General features: G+C 42.3%; 1 protein-coding gene across 5 annotated transcripts in view; it reads right to left on the reverse strand.

Moving 5' to 3' along the window:
- The window catches only part of FBXL2 (F-box and leucine rich repeat protein 2), a 158,186-nt gene that overhangs the window by 127,688 nt on the left and 5,897 nt on the right, over positions 1-24,601 (reverse strand). For all 5 annotated transcript variants that reach the window (XR_014710169.1, XR_014710170.1, XM_084618678.1 and 2 more), the window contains exon 2: positions 1,230-1,291. Coding sequence is in view for 3 of the 5 variants with exons in the window: in XM_084618678.1 (XP_084474804.1) it covers positions 1,230-1,291 (62 nt within the window). In the remaining 2 variants the exon portion in view is untranslated. The remainder of the gene's footprint in view (positions 1-1,229; positions 1,292-24,601) is intronic.

The raw sequence follows: 24,601 nt of genomic DNA on the forward strand, positions 1-24,601 counted from the left end.
AGCAGTGTTCTAGCCAATGGACACATTTGAAGCATGCATAATATTTTGGGAACAGTCCTTTTAAAACAAGATAGAAAATACAAAGCATTGCAAGCATTCTTCCACTTAAAATTCGGAAGGACGTGAGGACACATTGGTTAACCTATGCCTCTCTTCAATGTATGAAGGCTGTAGTGTGAACTCAGTGCTAGTGACACCGCCACAAAGAATGGCAACTGCACCAAAGTATATATTGACAAGTTAGCATAAAGGAAGTGCTGTAATGAGAACTACAACCATGTCAAGCAAACTACTGAGCTGTCTGTTTCAGGCCAGGTTTGGCTTCATACAAAAATGGAATGTCTTCAGATATTTCAGCACTGGATGTTGTCATTATAGGTGGTTAAAGTTTTATTTGAAATAAAGTTCAATTCAGGTGTGAGAGCTGGGACATCCATCAATTCTTTAACCACATATTGTATTTTTTGAGTATACACTGTAGCTAACTCCTGTCCAGAAGAGACAACGACACTCCAGCAAGTCTAAGGCTGGCTGAATTAGCATGAATAAAATCTCAGTCTGCTTGTTCTCTCTTTTCATTCCCAGTCTGCTTGAACTATATGTAGCACACAGCAACAAAAAAACAGTTACAGGAGGTGTCTCATTAAAAGAACTTTTTGAAAGCTTTCATGTTTTCATTTATTTTTAATAACAAAAGAGATTTTATAACAAAAAGCCCAAACAGCCACTGGAATAATTGCATTAAGGACAGAATGCTATTCATATAGAATATGAAGGTAATACTGTGTGACAAGGAAAAGTTTTTAGTCTATTCAATATGCAGTTAACAGAGCAGACAAACAATATCTGCACTTTTGTTAGATCCCCAAAAGTTTGGGTTTTTTTGTTTTTTTTAAGAATCCTGTATCAACCAAAGCTTTCCAAATATAGTCTCTTACTGCTTTATCTGATAATACGACCAGATTACCAATGCATAAATTGGCACTTAACAGTATAATGTAATTACCATACTTTAAAACAGATTTCCGGAGCAAAGCCATATATTTTGCTACATTCTCCATTCAGAATAAAATGTAAGTTCAAGGACTGTCAAAAAATAAAATCAGATGAACTATTTATTTTGAATCATAGACTTACATAAGAACAGTATATTTCATTTCACTAAGCCATACAAATCTAAGCATCACATTCAAATTGTAACTCTTTATGCACAAGTTAACTAGAATTACCTTAACAGAAGTTCTTTGGGTAACTTTTTGTTAATGAGGGCTTCATCATTGTTTGAGAAAACCTGAAAAAAGAAACAAAGTACATTATGAAAAAAACACTAGTTCATTAGGCCAAGAAGAAAATTCATGCATTGTGTCTCTCTTTTTTTTTTTTAAACTCAACAAATTCTGCAAGTTTAGGCGACATCACTATACCTAGTATCTAATAGCCTCCTTTTGATACCCATAATTAAGGCTAAGATTTTGTCACAGTTATTTTTAATAAAAAAGTCACAGACAGGTCACAGGCAATAAACAGGTTTCAGAGTAGCAGCCTTGTTAGTCTGTATTCGCGAAAAGAAAAGGCGTACTAGTGGCACCTTAGAGACTAACAAATTTATTTGAGCATAAGCTTTCGTGAGCTACAGCTCACTTCATCGGATGCGTTCAGTGGAAAATACAGTGGGGAGATTTATATACATAGAGAACATGAAACAATGGGTGTTACCATACACACTGTAAGGAGAGTGAACACTTAAGGTGAGCTATTACCAGCAGGAGATCGGGGGAGGGCGGAGGAACTGGTGAGTCACTGACATCACAGTGTGTCCTCGGATTTCCTTTTTCCTGGTCACTTGTGTTTTCAGCCTGGGTATGGAAACAATGCTATACTCTTGTGGCTGTCCTGTCAGTGGATAACTGTCACTGGTTCACCATGATTCTTTCAGGTGTGTTGTCCCCCTTCAGTAGCCCTCAGAGATGTTTCAATAAGCTTCTATCACAGACTGGACTCCTTCCTAGCTTGGGTCGAATCCTTTCCCCTGGTACAGTTCTTGTTCCAGCTCAGGTGGTAGCTAGGGGATTTCTCATGACTGCAGTTATATATACATTATGCATCCGATGAAGTGAGCTGTAGCTCACGAAAGCTTACGCTCAAATAAATTTGTTAGTCTCTAAGGTGCCACTAGTACTCCTTTTCTTTTTAGGCAATAAACAAAAATTCATGGATGCCCATGACTTGTCCCTGACTTTTACTAAAAATAACTGTGACAAAATGGAGATGGAAGGGGGTCCAGCACCCACCACTGCTGTGGCTCCAGGGTCCGTGTCCCCCCCTACCTGCTGGGAGCAGTGGAGTCCCCCCCGGCTGACAGCTCTGTTATACCAATAAAATAAAAATCAGCAGGATCTTATTAAAGGGAAAAAGGCAAAATACCACATTTATTGTGAATACAGAAAGAATCATAGTAAGCAGTTAGTTATAGCATTCCATTCAATCTCATATTTATTCACACATTCATTCATACAAACACACACACACAGGTTCTGCAAGGTTGTTATCATAGTTACTAGCCTTAGAGTTGCTCATGCCAAGCCACTGGCCAGGTGGCCTGGACATGAGGAGGGAGCAGGGCCTTGTCAGATGCTCATCTGATGGTCCTGGAAGTTGGTTTGCAGAATCAGACCGCAAAGTTCTCACTTTTTAGAGTCTATTTTTATAGGAATTTCTTCCTATGCCAGTCTATGAGAATTGCTTCATCATGCTGTTGCTGAATCAATCAGCAGATAGCACATTCCTGACGGCTCCGTGCTGCTAGATGTTATCTTGTTCTTTGGTTCTCCCATTCTTGAGGCTGTTGGATGGATTCCAGTCAGCCCTCCGGGGGGTCCTCTGGTTATTTCCACTTGACGCCTTCTTCAGCCAATGGACACTGGATTCTTAGGCTGGCACCTCCCTGATCATTCAGTTATTCATACACCAAGCATCCATCCACATACATCCTCTAACTCTATTTTAATCACAATTGTTAATACAACAAAAGGGCGGCGAGTCTCTGGGTGCTGTTTCTGTTGTTAGAGTATTGCTTTGAGTCTCTCTCTCTGTGAATTGCTTTGAGAACAGACTCTGTCTTAGAATGTACTAACACAATTAGCAGCATGCAAGTTTCACACATAGAGGGAGAGAAACAGTACCAAAAACCAAGAGACCTCTTAATTAGTAATACCCTGGAATTTAAACTATGGGGAATCAAACTCATTTGTGATTTTAATACAGAACTTCTTTAATATGATCCAACAGCTCCAGCTCTGCTGCCCCAGGACTGAAGTGGAAAACGTCACATAGGTCTCTGGAAGTCACGGATTCTATGTCTTACGAGACCTCTGTTACATAATCTTAGCCTTACCCATAACACACACACACACTACTAGGTCTGAATAAGGCTGCTACAACTCCTGATTCCATCATGGATTGTTACCCAGATCTCTGAGACCTAGCTAGATAATGTTGCCAGCCCAATTTTGGCACACACAGGCCAGGTAAGCATTGTATCATCCACCACTCTTATAAAAATGAAGAGTATGATTTTTTTCTGTTCTTGCTTGCAATGTGTACTGGGGCAAACAGCAGATGCAAGTTTATTTAAGCATCCATTCCATTTCTTGTGGCTCTGGAGCAGGGGTAGCCAAACTGTGGCTCAGGAGCCACATGCAGCTCTTTAGAAGTTAATATGCTGCTCCTTGTATACATACCAACTCCAGGGCTGGAGCTTCAGGCGCCAACTTTCCAATGTGCCAGGGGGTGCTCACTGCTCAACCCCTGGCTCTGCCACAGGCCCTGCCCCCACTCCACCCCTTTCCGCCCCCTCCCCTGAGCCTGCCCTCACTCCTCCCCCCCACCCGCCCCAGAGCCTCCTGAATGCCACAAAACAGCTGATAGGGCGGTGCGGGGAGGGGAAGACACTGACTGGCGGGGCTGCTGGTGGGTGGGAGACGCTGGGAGAGGGTGGGGAAAGCTGCTGGGGGGCTGCTGACGTATTACTCTGGCTCTTTGGCAACGTACATTGGTAAATTCTGGCTCCTTCTCAGGCTCAGGTTAGACACCCCTGCTCTGGAGAAAGACTCTGTGGGTGTACACAGACTAAAACGTCACATGGAAGATTTCCAGTTCTGAGATGCTGTTGGAATTATTATGAACTACTGTCCTTTCAGATGTCAGACTGCACATTGATCACGGTTCCAGTGGGCCAGCCCCTGCTACCCAGGAAATGATGGACTGTAGATTTTACTCTCAGGGCTGAGAGCAACTCCAGCAGGACTGACCATACACTCACCCTAATCTTTGATTATTTCTAACCATCAGGTCACTGCTGTTGGGTGGTTATTTTCAGCTCCTTGCACTGAAACACCATAGACCTCAGATATCAGTGCCTGAGCTGCTTTATTGCTTCAGAAGCCTTGAGATTAAATACACATATGTCAGTGTCATTTTTAGCCACTAACGTGGTAAGTAGCCCATAACACATAATCATCTACTAATTTGTATTATAGCAGCATTTAAAAGAACCAAACAAGACTCAGGCCCTATTAGGCTAGGTGTAGTTCATACAGATAGTAAAAAATAATCCTTGCAGCAAAGAACTTAATATAAATAGACAAGACAGTCAAAGAGTGAGAGAAAGAAAGTACTATTCCTGTCTTACAGATGGGGAACTGAAGCACAGAGAAAACCTGAGAACTGAACCCAGATCGCCTGATTTACAGTCTGGGGCCTTAACTACACCACCACTTCATAATTCTATATCTGCAAAATTCTTCCAGAAGAACTGTAACACCAAAGAAGAATGAGGCTGAAAGAATGACACTTCTTGTTATGTAGGATAGAACCACCAATTTACATATATGTGCCACTATTTTGTTGTATGCAAACGCTGACATTTATTTACCCTTTAACCTAATAATTCCCCACATGTCCATTAATATGGGCACACACTTCTTTTATGCAAATGCATGGCATTTAAGTAAATAAGGCATCAGAATATTAATACATATTTAAAGCAGCTAAAACACATGGCTCAGTACTTCAGCAATTTTTAATTCTCCATCACTTTCTGTATCAAAAAGCCATATCATTATTAAAGACATACTACAAATTTGGGGAACTAAGCAATTCCTCTTTTAGATCTTAAAAATCTAAAACTGCATTCAAAATTTCTGGCAACGCTGCAAGGAAAAAATACTTATAAGATGGATTTTTTAAAATTTACAGCTAGATTGACAAATTGTACATCACATTTCAGCCCAAAGTCATCTATGGGGGCCAAGACATTAATCTTCAGGAATCCTGGTTTATAATGGAAAAAATGTTCAACTTTTAGTATTGCACATAAGAAAGTTAACCTCCATGAGTGGTTCAACTACAAGTGAAGTATCCACTTATATAGTACATCTGTTAATGAAAAGTAAGTCATACCTCAGTCATTCTGTTACAAAGTTTTCTTTACATAGTAACAGGTTTCAGAGTAACAGCCCTGTTTGTCTGTATTCGCAAAAAGAAAAGGAGGACTTGTGGCACCTTAGAGACTAACCAATTTATTTGAGCATGAGCTTTCGTGAGCTACAGCTCACTTCATCATGCACCTTAGAGACTAACCAATTTATTTGAGCATGAGCTTTCGTGAGCTACAGCTCACTTCATGATGAAGTGAGCTGTAGCTCACGAAAGCTCATGCTCAAATAAATTGGTTAGTCTCTAAGGTGCCACAAGTACTCCTTTTCTCTTTACATAATATGTATTCTTGTGTGCCTCAGTTGCAAATGTCATATAATATAGTATTGTTTTTGTGGATGCAGAATATGTAGCTGAATGAAAATAAACACTTAAAGTGCTCTTTTACTCTGAAAAATATATTTTAAAAGATCTACAAAAATGGTATTATGCAGGGCTCCACATTTGTGATTCAGGGACACCAAGATCAAATCTGCTCACTTTGCAAGCAAAAAAACTTTTTAAAACCTCAAGTTCCCGATATCCAAAAGTCAAGTTACGCTCTCTTGCTCATCCATTGACCAGTAATCCTACCCCAACTAATACATACTACAGGTGTAGTCATGGGACAAATGAGGTAGAATTCTTTAACTAGAATTTAATTAACTTATTGATGTGAAAGCCTGAAGAAGGAAAAAAAAAGTATATTGCCTCTGTAAACATGTCCTGCAAACCTAATAAAATCAATTAAGTCAAAGCAGCTATTTTCTTACTGAAATAAACAAATACAGTATACGTGCATGATTATTTCTGACTTGGAACAGATGCAATCTGTTAAAATAAGAGATTAAGAATGGAAACTATACCCAAGTAAGAAAATGTTGGCCTACAGGCCTCAAGTACTTAGAGCACCAGTTTTCTTTAAAAGACAGTTTTTTAAAGAAAGCCAAAACTACCTACAAAATTATTCTTGCAGTTTGTGGTGTCAGGATCATGCAGCGTCACCTTTAATGTTTCAAAATTTTCATATGTAATAGTTAACTGTTGTATAACAGGAATACAAAAAAATTAAGTAAGAAAAAAAGTAACTTTTACAAACTTCAGCTGATATAGATCCCTCAGTCTTCTTCATTCTGTATACAGACATTAAAAACCATGGACTAAATAGAGGCACCACTTGTTTCATGGCTCATTACAACCATTTGCAATGTGCACTACTGCCTGATAACCATTAATTGCCCAGTTCATTTTAAGTGGTCACCTACAGTATGCATGATCCCCCTGCACTTAACAATCTGTCCCAACTTTAATTTAGCTTAACCACTCTGGTTAACTTCCCCAGACCTGAAGAAGAGCTCTGTGAAGCTCGAATTCCTAAGAGCCTTTGGATGAATAACATCTGGTCCTGCCAAACTGATAAATAAACAGTAATCAATTTGAATCAGAGATAACCCCGCTGATATGACCAGGTAAAGAGTGGAGTTGTCAATTGTGATAGAGAAAGTATGGAGAAGAGAAGGGGCACTGAGTCACTGATATTGAGATGACATTAGACTACAGGAGCAGAAGTCACCCACCGCGCGGGGCATATAGGGAAGGAGACTGATCAGTTGTGGTGGGTGGGAGAGAGATAGGGAAGGAGGGGCAAAAGGATCTATCCAAGGCATGGCTGAAAGAGCAGTTGTGAAGTTACGAACAAAACTAGGGAAGGGTCAGTGTAGTAGAAACCAAAGGAGACAGGATATTGAAATTAAATGCATAAACTTCCCTTCCCCTGCTATTGACATAACAGCAAAGTTGATAGCAAATCACTTAAATGTTAAATATTCCAGTATGTTAACAGCATCAAATCTATGAGGTAGTCACAAGTAGGATAAGCATTGCAATGCAATAAGCTGTTTGTATTTTGAGTGTCCCGACAACTGCCTATTTTAGTAGAAGGGTATATTATTTAATATTTGTAGGGACACTATCATACTGAATTTTTAAAAATAAGTATTTAAATAGAGCACCCTATAAATAGTATGTACTGAAAATCCTCTTTAAAATGGTTAAGTATTCTTTTGTTGATGTTCAGAACTGCAACAAACATGATGCAGAACCTCTCTCTGCTCTCTCCCCTCCATTTCTGTGCACTTGTCAGATTGCTGCCTATTCTAATTGTGCTTTGCTGCTGGTGAATTACCACTTTTAGACACTGACAAGAGAGTAGATTAGCTCCCCCAAAGTCAGTTCATGAGAGTGATTAAATTAACCAATAATAGCATAGTGAAACTGTCTATACACAAAGTTGGCAAACAGATAAAAAAAGAAAGCATTTTTCTTTACTATACATTAGAAATCAGACACCATGGATCCCCACTTGAACCTGACAAGTAATTGATGCAGCAGATTTAGGCAGAGAAGCAGAATCATTTACTGCCATTCTGAATAATATTAATAAATAGATTCATAGATATTAAGGTCAGAAGGGACCATTATGATCATCTAGTCCGACCTTCTGCACAACGCAGGCCACAGAATCTCTCCTGCGAAAAACCTCTCACCTATGTCTGAGCTATTGAAGTCCTCAAATCGTGGTTTAAAGACTTCAAGGAGCAGAGAATCCTGCAGCAAGTGACCCGTGCCCCATTCTACAGAGGAAGGCGAAAAACCTCCAGGGCCTCTTCCAGTCTGCCCTGGAGGAAAATTCCTTCCCGACCCCAAATATGGCGATCAGCTAAACCCTGATCATATGGGCAAGATTCACTAGCCAGATACCCAGGAAAGAATTTTCTGTAGTAACTCAGATCCCACCCCATCTAACATCCCATCACAGGCCATTTGGCCTATTTACCATGAATATTTAAAGATCAATTAATTACCAAAATCATGTTATCCCATCATACCATCTCCTCCATAAACTTATCGAGTTTAATCTTAAAGCCAGATAGGTCTTTTGCCCCCACTGCTTCCCTTGGAAGGCTATTCCAAAATAAATGTAACAGCATCCAGGCTTCAACAGGAGTGCTGGTCAAGAGAACAGACATATAATCTGATTGCTTATACTGAAAACAGAATTGTAGTAATTTATACCAAACCCGAACAGTTGAGAGCATGATGAAATCTCATTACAACTAAATGAGAATATATGATAAAAGCTTCTTGCATAAACAATAAGAAAAAAATATGGAAAACAAGACAACCTCTAACACCAGCACCATGTGAAAAAAATTCAGGCTGATAGCCTTTCAAAGATAGTGGAGTCAAATAACTTGTCATTTTTAAAAAAAGAAAAGGAGTACTTGTGGCACTGTAGAGACTAACAAATTTATTTGAGCATAAGCTTTCGTGAACTACAGCTCCTTTTCTTTTTGCGAATACAGACTAACACGGCTGCTACTCTGAAACTTGTCATTTTTAGTGGAATGGGTACCACAGCTCTTTAAGTTAAACATTATGGAGAACAGTATATAATATATAAGAGAGCCAGCAAGTGGATGAGTATGCATCGTATGTCAAAGGAAGGTGCACAGGTAAGATAAGGACCTGGACATCAGCCTATTGTTTTCACACACTGAAATTTACATAAAAAATGGTGGTTGGCTGCAGCTGAAAACCTCCAAGGCACTGTCTACTTCTACAACCAACACAAAAGACAAAAATATTAATTCCTGAATCATAGTTCTAGCAACCAAGTAAAAACAAAGCATCACGCACACTTTCTTATTCATTTATAAGAATCTCCCAAGCCCTACAAACCCATTCCCTGCCAGACTCATTAGTTTGGGGAACATTGGGGAAAAGGAGCCTGCCACTAAATTGCTGATTAAACAATTCCAGCTTCAAAACAAGTTTGACACGTCTAGTCTTACCCTTAGGCCATGTCTACACTACAAAGTTAAGTCAACTGCATGTAAGTCGACATCAAGCCTCCAATTTAAGCAAGTCGATTTTGCATGTCAACACTACTCATTGTGTCCGCAAAGTGCATCCTCACTACCAGGGCTTGCATCGACGCACGGAGCACTGCACTGTGGGTAGCTATCCCATAGTGCACGTAGCCAAGTGGAATTTTGGGTTGGGCTTGCAATGCCTTATGGGACCAAAACATAGGCACAGGTGGTTATGGGAACATGGCGTTAGCCTCCCATGATGCACTTACCTCCCTCCCTGAAATCAACGGCAAACAAACCAAGCCTTTTTCACACCTTTTTTTGTAAGCCTGGATTATCCGTGTGGACACCATAGCATGAAAAGCATGGACCCTGCTCAGTTGTACGCTGTTGTTGTGAGCATTACAAACACCTCGAGCCTTATCCTGCAGTATTTACACAGCTAATACAGGAGCCACCACACGGAACTATGTGATGCCACGCAAGCAGCCCTCCTGGAAGACAGAGCAGAGCAATTCACAGTTGCTGGTGACATCACCTTGACATGGTTGAGTGCCATTTCTGGGCCCATGAAACAAGCACTGACTGGTGGGACCGCATCGTTATGCAGCTATGGGATGACAAGCAGGGGCTGCAGACCTTTCGAATACATAAGGCCACTTTCCAGGAACTATGTGAAGGGCTTTCCCCAGCCCTGAAGTGCAGCTATACTAAAATGAGAGCTGCTCTGACAGTGGAAAAGCGAGTGGTGATAGCTCTGTGGAAGCTTCCAGACTGCTACCCATCAGCGGGGCATCAATTTGGAGTGGGTAAATCTACTGTGGGATCTGTTGTGATCCAAGTTTTCATGGCCATCAACAGACTTCTGCAAAGAGGGTAGTGATGCAGGACATAGGGAACCCATCACAGCAAAAACATCCACTAACTGTGGTGGGGCGATAGATGGAATACATATCCCTGTCTTGGCACCAGACCACTTTGTTAAAGAGCATATAAACCGAAAGGGGTACTTCTCAATGGTATTGCAAGCACTGGTGGATCACAGGGGCATTTCACCAACATCAATATTGGATGGTCAGAAAAGGTGCATGACGAGTGCATTTTTAGGAACAAAGATCTTCAGAAAGCTGCAACCAGGGACTTTCTTTTTCAGACTGCAAAATAACCATTGGTGACATTGAAATGCCAATCATGATCCCCAGGGACCCAGCCCAACCCTTGCTCTGATGGTTCATGAAGCTGTACAAAGGCAGCCTGGACAGCAGTAAGGACCCATTCAACCATAGGCCGAGCAAGTGCAGCATGATAGTGGAATGTGCCTTTGGACATTTAAAAGGTTGCTGGCATTGTTTGCTTTCTCAGTTAGACTTCAATGAAAGCAATATCCCCATTGTTATTGCTACCTGCTGCGTGCTCCATAACATCTATAAGGCAAAGGGAGAAAAGTTTCTGCCAGGGTGGGTGGTTGAGGCAGATTGCCTGGCAGCCAATTTTGAGCAGCCAGACACCAGGGCAATAAGAAGAGCACATCGAGGGGCTCTGCGTCTCCATGTGGCTTTGAAAAACAGTTTCAGCAAAGAGCCAGAGTAATGTGATACTTATCTGTGTTGTTCCGTACCAAACTGTCCCCTCTATTGCATTTTCCTCCCTGTAAACTCCACCCCGATCAACCACTGTGTGTTCAATTAATAAAGAGCCTTTTCTCCTCAATCCATTAGGATTTACTATGCACACAAACACACAGAGACAGCAAAGAAGACTAAAATAACCTGGGGCAAAAGGACTGATAATACTGGGGGGGAAGGAAGGACAAGGACAGCTTGCTTACAGATGCACTGCAATAACAAAGGTGTGGGAATAGGCACCTTCTGGTCCTTGGACCCTCCCCTGCTATTGAGTGCAAGGGATAGCGAACTTTCCCCCCACCTCACAGAATGTTTCAGGGAGGAGAATGTAGAACTGGGTGATGATGGCATCAGGTCCAGCATAGGCTGCAGAGGGACTCTAGCATCCAGCAGCTGCCTTTCTTGAACCTCAAGCAGATCCCTCAACATGTCTGATTGCTCCTTCATAATGTGCAGAATCTCTTCCCATGTGGCATGCTCTTGTTCCCTGCATGTTCTCCTGTCCCTGTCCACGTCCAGGTTGTCGGATAGTGTAATCCTCCATACTCTGAGCTCCATCTTGTCACTCTCGAAGGCGCGCATTAACTCATTGAACATGTCCTCCCAAGTCTTCTTTTTCTGCCTTCTAATCTCAAAAAGTCTCTGTCCCAGTGTGGAGGATGCATCAACGGACAAGGTTTCAGCTGCAAGGAATGCAACTCACAAGGGTAGCATTGACAGCGCATACATTGTTTCTGATGCACAGTTAATATTTTTAATTAAAAAAAACACCCCTCAGTACACTTCACTGCAAGCCACAGCGTAATCACAACTGCTGGTTATTGGAAGAGTCAGTTTGCTGCTCTAGCCATGGTGAGTAAGGCAATGAGGCATGGGCAAGAGGTCTTCTGCTGCTGCTTTTGTGAAAACATCCTTGCAATCAAAGGCTGGAACTTGAGAAAAGCCCCCTTTCCCCTGGATGGTGCTTGAGGACAGGCACCAGCATAAAGCCCCCCAAACAGTTCATTTTTTACAGAAGCAGCACTGGGTTTGGGGGGGGTGGGGACGGAGACAAACAGGAAGCCGCTACCACAGCCCCCCCCCTTTTTTTAAATGCTGCTTGCAATACGCAGTGATCCCTTCCAACCACAACCATGGCATATTTGGGAAAGCGTGATTGTGTGACCCAGATTTCACCAAACGGGGCCAATTACTTGTTGAATTGTTTGTGGTTTAAGGGCTAGCAATGAAGACTTTCCCCGTTTCCCCTAGGTGATTCTGTGTGATATCACTCTCCTGAGGGTAACAGAAGCTGCAAGGGAGCAGATGCTGCAAGCGTCTGGGTACAGACCTGGTCCTTATCCTGCAATAGTGTGTGTTGCAATGATGCCAACAGAATTAATACTGGAGTGGCGTGGGAAAGTGTCCTACCATGGTGGACGAAATAAGGCAGCCCTTCATGAAATCTTCCTAGAGATCTCCAAGGAGGATTCCTGGGTCATCTCTGTGCACATAAACAGTCTTTTTTGAAGAGCACCCTCTGCGTAGCTGGAGTGCCAACAATACCCACTACACCTACTTTTTTGTTCAGATTTAACATAAAAAATAATAGCACATAACCCCTACAGCTTGATTGGAAATGTGTATTCATCAGATGTGCCTTCCCGGGCATCACGCTCCGCTGCCAACTGCTCCTGTGAAGGGATGGGCTCCAGGGTTAAAAACAGTTCTTGCCTGTCGAGGAGGATCGATCCTCCATCTACCTGCCTCAGTTTCTCCTCCTCCTCTTCCTTGTCAACAATGTCCTCATTGTTGCTCAAGATTGCCTGGGGTTCTTGGGAGGTATCCACAGATCATTTTGGGGTAGTGGTAAGGTCGTTGCCAAGAATCGCATGCAGCTCCTCATAAAAGCAGCACGTCTGTGGGGCAGAACCAGAACGACTGTTGACCTTTGTTGTCTTCTGGTACGCTTGCCAAAGCTCCTTTATTTTCATGAGGCACTGCTGAGTCTCCCTAGTGTAGCCCTTCTCCCCCTTGCCCTGTGCAATCTTGGCATAGATATCAGCGTTTCTTCTGCTGGATCGGAGCTCTCCCTGCATAGACTCTTCTCCCCACACAGCAATAAGTTCCACTATCTCCTGTGTACTCCATGCTGGAGCGTGTTTGCGGCCTTAAGTCTCCATGATCAGCTGTGCTGGCGAGCTCTCCACACTGATCAAACAGGAAATGAAAATTCAAAAGTTCCTGGGTCTTTAACAGGGGAGCTACTATTTCCTGTGTACCTGGCTGACGTGCAGTGGAGTTCAAAGTGCTCTCCAGAGCAGTCACAGCGGAACACTATGGAACACCTCCTGGAGGCCAGTTTCATTCAAATTACACAACACAGTGTTTACACTATCCCCATATCAACCCATGGGTGTCAAATCAAGCACTATGCCTCTTGCACAGGTGGCGTACAGAAGTCGACTTTACAGGCCACTTAGGTCGGCGGAAAGGACTCAGTAGTGTAGATACATAAATTATTAGATCGATTTAACGCGGCTTATGTCGACCTAAGTTTTTAGTGTAGACCTGGACTTAGACTCAGATTAGTTGCCTTGTAAGCCATAAACATTTAGTTAGTCAGATTTACAAATATCTCCTTTTTCGTACCCCTGTTGTGACAATGTTTTATATAGTTTTTATTTTTTTTCATGATGTCAGGGCTCCCTCCCCACTCTGAACTCTGGGGTACAGATGTGGGGACCCACATGAAAGACCCCCTAAGCTTATTTCTACCAGCTTAGGTTAAAAACTTCCCCAAGGCACAAATCCTTCCTTGTCCTTGGATGGTACTGCTGCCACCACCAAGTGAGCAAGACAAAGATTCAGGAAAAGGACCACTTGGAGTTCCTGTTTCCCCAAAATATCCCCCCCAAGTCCCTTCACCCCCTTTCCTGGGGAGGCTGGAGAATCATATACCAACCAAATAGGTAAACAAGGGGAGCACAGACCAGATCCTTGGGTTTTTAGGACACTAAAAACCAATCAGGTTCTTAAAAGCAGAACTTTATTATAAAGAAAAAAGTAAAAGAAGCACCTCTGTAAAATCAGGATGGAAGGTAATTTTACAGGGTAATAAGATTTAGAACACAGAGGATTCCCCTCTAGGCAAAACTTCAAAGTTACAAAAAACAAGAATAAACCTCCTTCTTAGCACAGGGAAAATTCACAAGCTAAAACAAAAGATAATCTAACGCATTTCCTGGCCATTGCTTACAATTACCGCAATTTTAGATGTATCATTTCAGTAGAAGCTGGATTACTTGCTTGGTCTCTCTCTTTGTCTCGAGAGGGAACACACAGAAAGCAAACAAAACCTCCGCTCCCCCCCTCCCAGATTTGAAAGTATCGTCTTTCCCCATTGGTCCTTCTGGTCAGGTGCCAACTAGGTTAATGGAACTGATTAACCCTTACAGGTAAGTGATTCTGTACCTCTGGCCAGGAGGGATTTGATGTTACTGCATATATAAAGGTTGTTACCCTTCCCTTTATATGTATGACACATGGCATCAGTATTATTGTTTAAATCAGGTGTTCAGATACTCTGGTGATGAATACAGTATAAATACCTAACAGTAACCACAATTATCTACTGCTACCAGAGCTCAAGAAAGCTCTTTCTTCAGTTCTACTCAAAATGCATACCACTCAGATTATCAAATTATTTTAGAACATGTAAAACACCCACAGTAAACAAGACCAGATGTCCCCCTAGACTCTCTTTTCCTGTATAGTGGAAAGAAGGTTATTGTACTTATAATACCAGATTATCCAAATGTATTGGGAGGAGGCGGCAATCAGAAACTATTGATAATCAGAATTTCAGATAAATTTAAACATTCTGTGGGGAGGGGGTGCGAGTGTTAGGAAAGGGGGGCCCACACCTGGCGTCTGGCGGAGGTGGGGATGCGAGTGTCTGGGCTAGGGGGTACCCCGTGGCTGGAATCTGAGGGGCAGGGGTAGGGAGTACATGAGAGTGTCTGGACTGGGGGGGCCCCACGGCTGGGATCTGGAGGGTAGGGGGTGCATGCGAGTGTCTGGACTGGAGGGCGCCAAGCAGCTGGGCTCTGGGGGGAGGGGAAGGGGTGTCCGGCCCCCTACTGGTCTCTAGGTGGGGTTGGGGACAGAGATACAGGAACTGGGTTGTCGTGGGGTTTTCCTTAACTTTCTATTCCTGGAGGAATTATTTTGTATCTGTACTGTTACAGACATAGTTGTTGGGACATATTTTGAAATAAATTACCAAAATAATTGAAACTGGTGTGAATATACAGTTATTTTGACAAATAAAATATGCAGAATTTTAAAATACTGTGCGCATAATTTTTTGGCGCAGAATTCCCCTAGTAGTATATGTATACATCTTTGCAGACAAGAGCTGCTGCAGATATATACCAAACTGTGGACAATGAGGGATAATTGAATCTTCATGACTGCTCGACAAATATGCTAAGAGAATTTGTTGGGAGAAGACACTTCCTCCTCTGGTCTTGGGTGAGAGAGGAGAGGAGAGCTGGCAGAGTGGAAAGTTACTGAAACACAGAACAAAGAAAGCTAGGTGTTGGAAGGAAGTTTGGGCAGGAGGAAGGGAAGGAAGAGCACGCACAGACAGCCAAAGTGAGAGGAAGTGAGCTGGGGGAGAAGAATCCATGTTTCAACACACAAACCATGCTCTGCAGCAGAAGGATCTGAACAACCCAGAGGATCGAGCCTCCATCCCAAAGCATGCTCTGGAATGGTGTGAAAACAGGTAGGGAAGTGTGTATAGGGTTTATTATTTTGTATGGACCTGTGTATATCTCAGCCTACTAAAGAGCAATAATGTGTTAGACTCTGGGCAAAGAATGTGCTGTATGCTTTACACTTACCACAGGCCTCCTAAGAGTGTTAAAAGTTAACCCAGAATGTTCACACCTTTAGGTGGAGTTCTGGGAGAGGGTGTGTTTAGGCTACAAGGGAGTCAGGCTAGGGAGCAGGACCATTGGTTCCAGCACTCAGGAACAGATGCTTTAACAGAGTAATCTTGGTGCAGAGAGGGAAGAACTACTAGATATAGCAGTCATCTTAACTTGCTCTAGATATCTAATATACTTTCACAAAGTTATTTAAACAGCACCATAATTCATTTAAACTGCAAAGGAAGGGCTTATTTAGCACGTTAGCCTTGTACACATTGATATAAGCTGAAGAGGCATGAAACAATCATACTGAAAGTTATATACATTTTTCACCATTACTGTGTTAACTTTTCAGGAGAGAGCTGTGAATAATTAGGTGACTGATTCAAAAGCAGTCTAGGTCAGTAATAACCAATATTTAGTACCATTTGACTGTTTGGTGGCCTATGAGTTTCAGTTGTGGACCTCAGACCTGTTCCTAGTACTACAGAATCCACATCAGTACTGTGTTACCAATATTTTAAACAACGGGCTCTCAAAAAATTTTCCCGTAACCTATAAATCTACTCTCTCTCTCATAAACAAGGAGGGAGGCAAAATAAGTGGGCATATGTTTAATATAGGACATAGCATACTGGATCAGACCAGTGGCCCATCTCATCCAGTATCCTGTCTCCAGAGACCAGCATAATAACTCTGCAGTCGGCATATGTGAAATAATCTGTCCCCATACAAAGATTTCAACTTGATGTCTAATAATTAGGGATTTGTTTAAGCCCTAAAGCACAAGTTTTAAAGTTACTGTCATTACTTATGATTGTCATAGTTTCAGGGTTAAGTGCATCTTTGACACAAACACCCCAGGTCTTCCTTGAAGGCACCCACTTAAGGTTTTGGGCTTCCCAGCCATCACCTCTCTGGGGGCAGAAACCCATTTCTTTCCTCCTTCAGACCAGGGGTTTAGGCTTGCAATCCTTCTGCACTTCAATACGAGTTTGAAGCAGGTCTGACCTGGTATCAGCACCTGTGGTTATCTCTTTCTCCAAGGGCTAGCATAGTGTACACCAATTACCAACCAGTCTTCAAAGCATATTACATGTATTCTTAGGGCAAAAGCATTACAAAGAAAACACCTAAAAACCTACATGCATGCTGAAAGATTACCAGAGGTCATCTCTAAGTCCAGTGTAGGACTCTAGTAGATATCAGTCTTTCAAATCCCAAAACTGAGTTTGCCCCCTTGATTACAAGTTCATATCAGTGTTTAGATCAGGAACCAGACACCAACTGGACAGTTCAGCTATTTCTTTATACAGTTCAGGCTGCTGATGTCCAGTCTCAAGGAACAGGTAATCACTAGTCAATGGCCCTATCCTCAGGATGGAGCTTCAAGATGCTGGGTTTTTGCATAACTGCAGTTGTGTAATTTGCATAAACTAGTCCCTAGGGATTTCCCAGAAAACCCATTTTATACTTATTACTCCGGAAGTCCATGCTTCTCTTGCACATTTAAATATAGTAGTTGAACTTACACTCTGAGTTCTCACATCTGTTGCAATGTGATTTTTGGATATTTTTAATATCTATGTAAATATCCAATTGTTTTTGAATGGTGTTAAGTTCTTGGTTTCAATGACTTCCTCTGGCATTGAGAGCCACAGTTTAATTACATGTTTGTGGGAAAGTATTTTGTATTATCTGTTTTGAATTTCCCACTTTTTAATTTAATCCAATGTCCCCTTGTTCTTGCATTACTCTTCTACTCTTGTCATTGCTTGTGTTTAATACTTGCTGAAATGTTTACACATTATTCCTGAAAAACAACAAGTACAAATTTCAATACAAGTAATCTGCTCTGTGCTGGCAGAGATTAAAGGGACATTTGAACCTGGAAAGTTTATTTACATGTTTTGTTTTGCTTTAAACAAATGACCCTTAAGATTATGACTGAAAAAATAGACTAAAAATAACTTCAATTTTTTTTTGTTTACACAAAGTGCTGTTAAGTGCAGGAGTTTTGTTGATGGTCAGTTGTACCCATCTCATGTAAACAGCATGCCTCCATACATTTCTAATGCACAGCTCTGGGGATGAGACAGCTCACATGCAATTCAACTTGACAGTCCCTATAAGGTCAAGGCAGCAATAGGGAAGGGGCAGAATCCCTCCCACAGAAGATTTTTTGAAAAATAGCTTATTACATTTCAGAAGCAAAGAGCATATATTCTTCAAAAATATTTTTTCTGAGCCCCAGATATAAAAGTGTCATTCGTTACAGGGATGATTCTGCACTATCCAGAGAATGACTGAACCCCAGAAGCAGACAAGTCATCCCAACTGTCCCTTAGGTTTCAGAAGAAGCTTCTCTGACCACACTCTAAAACATCACTGATCCACTTTACAAACTCACCACTGTAACTCACATCCTTGTTGATACTGAAAGCAAGGATTGAACTGGTAGTGTCCTATTACTCTTACCCCTTGTCATAAATATAAAGGGAAGGGTAAACCCCTTTGAAATCCCTCCTGGCCAGGGGAAAGCTCCTCTCACCTGTAAAGGGTTAAGAAGCTAAAGGTAACCTCGCTGGCACCTGACCAAAATGACCAATGAGGAGACAAGATACTTTCAAAAGCTGGGAGGAGGGAGAGAAACAAAGGGTCTGTGTGTCTGTCTATATGCTGGTTTCTGCCGGGGATAGACCAGGAATGGAGTCTTAGAACTTTTAGTAAGTAATCTAGCTAGGTATGTGTTAGATTATGATTTCTTTAAATGGCTGAGAAAAGGATTGTGCTGAATAGAATAACTATTTCTGTCTGTGTATCTTTTTTGTAACTTAAGGTTTTGCCTAGAGAGGTTCTCTATGTTTTTGAATCTAATTACCCTGTAAGATATCTACCATCCTGATTTTACAGGGGGGATTTCTTCATTTCTATTTACTTCTATTTTTATTAAAAGTCTTCTTGTAAGAAACTGAATGCTTTTTCATTGTTCTCAGATCCAAGGGTTTGGGTCTGTGGTCACCTATGCAAATTGGTGAGGCTTTTTATCCAACATTTCCCAGGAAAGGGGGGGTGCAAGTGTTGGGAGGATTGTTCATTGTTCTTAAGATCCAAGGGTCTGGGTCTGTAGTCACCTAGGCAAATTGGTGAGGCTTTTTACCAAATCTTGTCCAGGAAGTGGGGTGCAAGGTTTTGGGAAGTATTTTGGGGGGGAAGGACGCATCCAAACAGCTCTTCCCCAGTAACTAGTATTAGTTTGGTGGTGGTAGCGGCCAGTCCAAGGACAACGGGTGGAATATTTTGTACCTTGGGGAAGTTTTGACCTAAGCTGGTAAAGATAAGCTTAGGAGGTTTTTCATGCAGGTCCCCACATCTATACCCTAGAGTTCAGAGTGGGGGAGGAACCTTGACACCCCTAGAGGTGGTCCTTTCAGAACAGGAATCTGAATGAGCAGGGTAGTGTGAACCTTGCACTCCCACAACCCATGGTTGTGACATTATCTGATTAAAATATGACCATGTAGATCATTATATGATCATTGTTATATAATTGCAACATCTCTTGTACAAAGTATGTCATGTAAGGTGTCGATGAAAACTTATGATTTGCTGAATGATTGTATGCATGTATCATTTTTGTATCTGAAGTTATGAATATTGACTATGTACCTGCATTTCAAATATGTTTGTTCCTGTGGTAATACCCACAAGGTAATTTACACACAGTCTAGGCAGCACATTGTGAATGGAGTATTCAAGTTAATGGCCCATCAACAAACGCAATGGGCCATAGTAGACGCCTATCCCCACCTAATGGGCTTTCCTGTGGAGGATTCTAGCTAAAATATGGGTAATGGCTCTCCTATGACTCATTGAAGCATGCAAGGACATGTGACTAGATCATGTGATACTGAACTCCATCTCATGCCTGTACTTTTCCACAAACTGTGCTGAGGGCTTTGCTTGGAACAATGAGTTTCCCTCCAAATGGCAAAAGCTAAAAGGCACGGGAAACTCCTCCATTTTGCCTCTTTCCTGTTCTGATCTCTGGACTATGGACTCATACTAATGGGAGCATTCTAACCAAATGACTGAGGACCTTCCACTCATCTGAAGCAACCAGAGACTTAACTTGAGCCAGCAGTTTATGCATCACTGCTTCAATCCTGATCTAATAACTTTGCAATTGTTGTATGTATTTGAGTCCCTTAACCAATTTTAGCTCTCACTTCTTTCTTCTTATAAATAAACCTTTAGATATTAGATACTAAAGGATTGGCATCAGCATGATTATTGGGTCAGATCTGAGTTATATACTGACCTGGGTATGTGGCTGCTCCTCTGAGAGCAGAACCCCCCCTTGGTTGATGAAATTGGTTTTAAATAACCACCCATCATTAAGTCATGTCTCTAAGGAGGCTGGCTAACAAGTCAGAAATTCAATGTGGTGAGATAGAAGTTTACTTTTGTTGCTGGTTTAGTATACCGTATGGAAGAATAACCACCAGTTTTGGGTTGTGCCTGCCCTCTTTCTTAGCAGTTTGTCCTGAATTTGGTATTCTCAGTTGTGACCCACTGAAGCACAGTCACAACGGTATACTCATTCTGCCTATAATATAATGGCCCTCAGTTACAAGGGCACCTTTTCATAATCACAGAGAAATCACAAAATAGAAATTCTGACTGACATCACTGGGAGCAGGATCAGACTCAAGCTTTCAAAAAATATTTTTAAAACACTCCAACAAAGGTAAGAAATTGAGAATTGGAGGAAATGCACAACTTTTATGTAACTTTCTACACAGTTGACCTTTGTCTAAATTCCAAGGCTCTGAATGGTAGAAATAAAAGATCCTAGTTATTCTTGCCCTAACCCCAATATAAATAGAGACAAGTTTCAGAATTGCAAGCACACTAAAATATTATATCCCTTTACATTTGACTAGCATTCCTATTCCACAGCAAACTGAAGTCATAAAATGGAAGGAGATTTTTTCCTTAGTGAAGCTCTGACCTCAGTTATCAGCCTCTAAGGATATCTACACTACAGAGTTTTTTTTGACAAAAGTTATGTCGACTATCAAAAAGCGCTATAATTTTATCATTGTATGTTCACATTACGCTCTCTGTTGGCAGAGCACGTCCACACTTGGTGCTCTAGCATCGACAGTGAGAGCAGTGCACTGTGGGTACCTATCCCAGTGTGCTACTTGCCACCTTCTGCAGCTAGGACTTGTGGGAAGACAGAGTGGATCGCATCACATTATGGATGTTGAGTCAACGTCCCATGATGCATATTTTCTGTCCCAGCATTCCAGTCTTCTGACTTTTTTTAAAGCATTTCTCAATGGCCCCTGTTTATGGTGTGCCCGCCCTCTCTGTATGAAAGGATGGATCCTGCACTGCTCTCTACTGTTGTGGTCACTGTTATTAACACATCACAGATGGTAATGCAGTTAATCATGAGCTACCAATCTTACCAGGAATCAGAGTTGCCTGACCTGCTTTGTGCGATGGAAAGAAGCAACACCAGATTACTTTTAGCATTCATGGAGCAGCTGCACACAGTGGACATCGCTTTTGGGCTCAGGAAACAAGCACTGAGTGGTGGGACTGCATTGCTATGCAGGTCTGGGATGATGAGCAGTGGCTTCAGAACTTTTGAATGCAGAAAGCCACCTTCCTGGAACTGTGTGCAGAACTCACCCCAGCCCTGAGGCACAAGGACACCAAAATGAGAGCTGCCCTTTCAATGAAGAGGCATATAGAGATCACTGTGTGGAAGCTGGCAACCCCAGACTGCTACCAGTCAGTCACGAATCAGTTTGGAGTCAGGAAGTCAACTGTGGGGGCTGCATTAACACAAGAGTGCAGCACCATTAATCACATTCTGCTAATCACATGACTCTCTGCAAAGTGCTCTGAAACAGTGGATGGCTTTGCAGAAATGGGATTCCGTAACTGCAGCAGGGCAACATATGGAATGCATAGTCCAATTTTGGCCCTGGACCATTTTGTGACAGAATATGTCAATAGAAAGAGGCACTTCTCCATGGTATTGTAGGTGCTTGTGGATCACACGGGTGTTTCACGGATATCAATGTGGGGTGGTCTGTGAAGGTGCATGATGCACACGTCTTCAAGAACATTGGCCTCTACAGAAAGCTGCAAGCAAGGGACTTTCTTTCCAGACCAAAAGATTACACTGGGGGGGGATGTTGAAATGTCCATAGTGATCTTGGGATACGCAGCATACCCCTTACTCCCACAGCTCATGAAGTCTTACAGGGAAACCTGGACAGTAGCAAGGAGTGCTTCAACAACAGGTTGAGTAGGTGCAGAATGACTGTGGAATGTGCCTTTGGCAGATTAAAAATGTGCTGGTGCTGCCTTCATGCGGGTTAGATCTAAGTGAGGAAAACACTTGAATGGTCATAGCTGCATGCTCCATAATCTTTAGGAGGCTAAGGGTGAAAAGTTTGCCCTGAGTGGAGCTCCAAGGCGTATCACCTGGCTGCTGATTTCGAGCAGCCTAATACAAGGGCTATTAGAGCGGCACAAGGAGGAGCAATTCGAATCAGGGAGGCTTTGAGGCAACATTCTTACAATGAGCACCAGTACTCTGCTTTTTCTATACAGCAGTCTGCCATGCATCATTAAGCTCAGTCATCTTATTTGGCCTAGCACTTGTGATGATTCCTGACTGGGATTTGTAGTAAGCAAATTATTAGAATCCATGTATATGTTACCAGCAGCAGCAATCACTACATGTAGGACACAAATAAAGATTGGTTATCTTTCAGAGAGTTTGTTTTTATTAAACACCAATTAACTCACACGAAAGGGTTGGTGGGAATGGAGGTAAGAGTGCTGAGCAGTGGAGGCTCTCATAGCTGTGCATAAATCCAGCTATCATTTTGGAAGGTGTCTCAAGGGCTGGAGTGAACAGGATATCGAGATGTTCGGGGAAGTTGCAAGGAATGTATGGGAGGAGTTTGGGGAGGGTGTGGAAAACAGTTCTGTATAGGCTGAAGGGGGGAGGGGGGGTGAGCATGCATCTATTCTGCCTGGAGTGTGATTAGGGACTTCAACATCTCTGTTTGCTCCTCTATCTCTTATCTGCTCATGGGCCTTTCAAATGCACTCCTCACTATACTTTCTATCCCGTCTTTCCATTTCTCTCAATTCCATGGTGCTCTCTTTTTTCTAACTCGGAGGATTGGAACACCTTTCTGAACATGTCCTCCTTGCTCTGTCTTGGTTGCTTCCTTATCTGGCAGAGGCGCTCTGCCAGTGTGCAGGGGGTTCCCTTGAAGGCCACATCTGCAGAAGCACAAGAAAATTCACAGAAGCATGATTGTTAGTTCACTCACAGCACTGAATCATTACAGTAAAATACACCTCTTAACTTATCACTTTCTCTCCGTCCCTTGGCATGCACACATCTCAACGAACACCCTAAACTCTCACAGCTCTTCGGAGACAGACCAGTCCTCGCTTACAGACAGCCCCCACAACCTGAAGCAAATACTCACTAGAAACCACACACCACACAACAAACACACTAACCAAGGAACCTATCCTTGCAACAAAGCCCGATGCCAACTCTGTCCACATATTTATTCAAGTGACATCATCATAGGACCTAACCACATTAGCCACGCCATCATGGGGCTCGTTCACCTGCACATCTACCAACGTGATATATGCCATCATGTGCCAGCAATGCCCCTCTGCCATGTACACTGGCCAAACCGGATGTCTCTACGCAAAAGAATAAATGGACACAAATGTGACATCAGAAATCATAACATTCAAAAACCGGTAGGAGAACACTTCAACCTCTCTGACCACTCAAGAAAAGATTTAAGGGTGGCAATTTTGCAACAGAAAAGCTTCAAAAACAGACTCCAACAAGAAACTGCTGATCTTGAATTAATATGCAAACTGATACCATTAACTTGGGTTTGAATAGAGACTGGGAGTGGCTGGGTCATTACACATATTGAATCTATTTCCTTAAGTTAAGTATCCTCACACCTTCTTGTCAACTGTCTAAATGGGCCATCTTGATTATCACTACAAAAGGTTTTTTCTCCTACTGATAATAGCTCATCTTAACTAATTAGCCTCTCAGTTTGTACGGTAACTTCCAACTTATCTGTATGTATGTATGTGTATATCTTACTATATGTTCCATTCTATGCATCCGATGAAGAGGGCTGTAGCCCATGAAAGCTTATACTCTAATAAATTTGTTAGTCTCTAAGGTGCCACAAGTACTCCTGTCCTTTTTGCGGATACAGACTAACACGGCTTCTACTCTGAACCCTAAACATGGTGAGTTTGGCCTGGGTGGACATTCAAAATGGGGCAAGGGTGTTAGTGATGCTTTCAGGGGATCAGTAAAAGCGACTGGGGACAATATTTTAAATTCTGCCACCATTTTCCACAGGCAGGGGTCACTGAAGCTGATCTCACTCCCGAGGGTGAGCAAAGATACATCTACCGCACGTGTCTGGGTTCAGACCCAGTCCCTATGCTGCTCACCTGTGTGCTGCTTTGGTCCCTGCACAAGCAATTGCAGAGTGGCACAGGAAAGTTTCCTACAATGGGGGAAGGAGCAAAGCAGCTTTCCCACGGAACCTTCAGCAAAGGATCACCAAGTACCCCCAGAAAAGTTTCCTAGAGATCTCTCTGGAGGGTT

This window comes from Lepidochelys olivacea (genome assembly GCF_965140295.1).
Source record: "Lepidochelys olivacea isolate rLepOli2 genome assembly, chromosome: 2".
In the NCBI taxonomy this organism is placed as follows: Eukaryota; Metazoa; Chordata; order Testudines; family Cheloniidae; genus Lepidochelys; species Lepidochelys olivacea.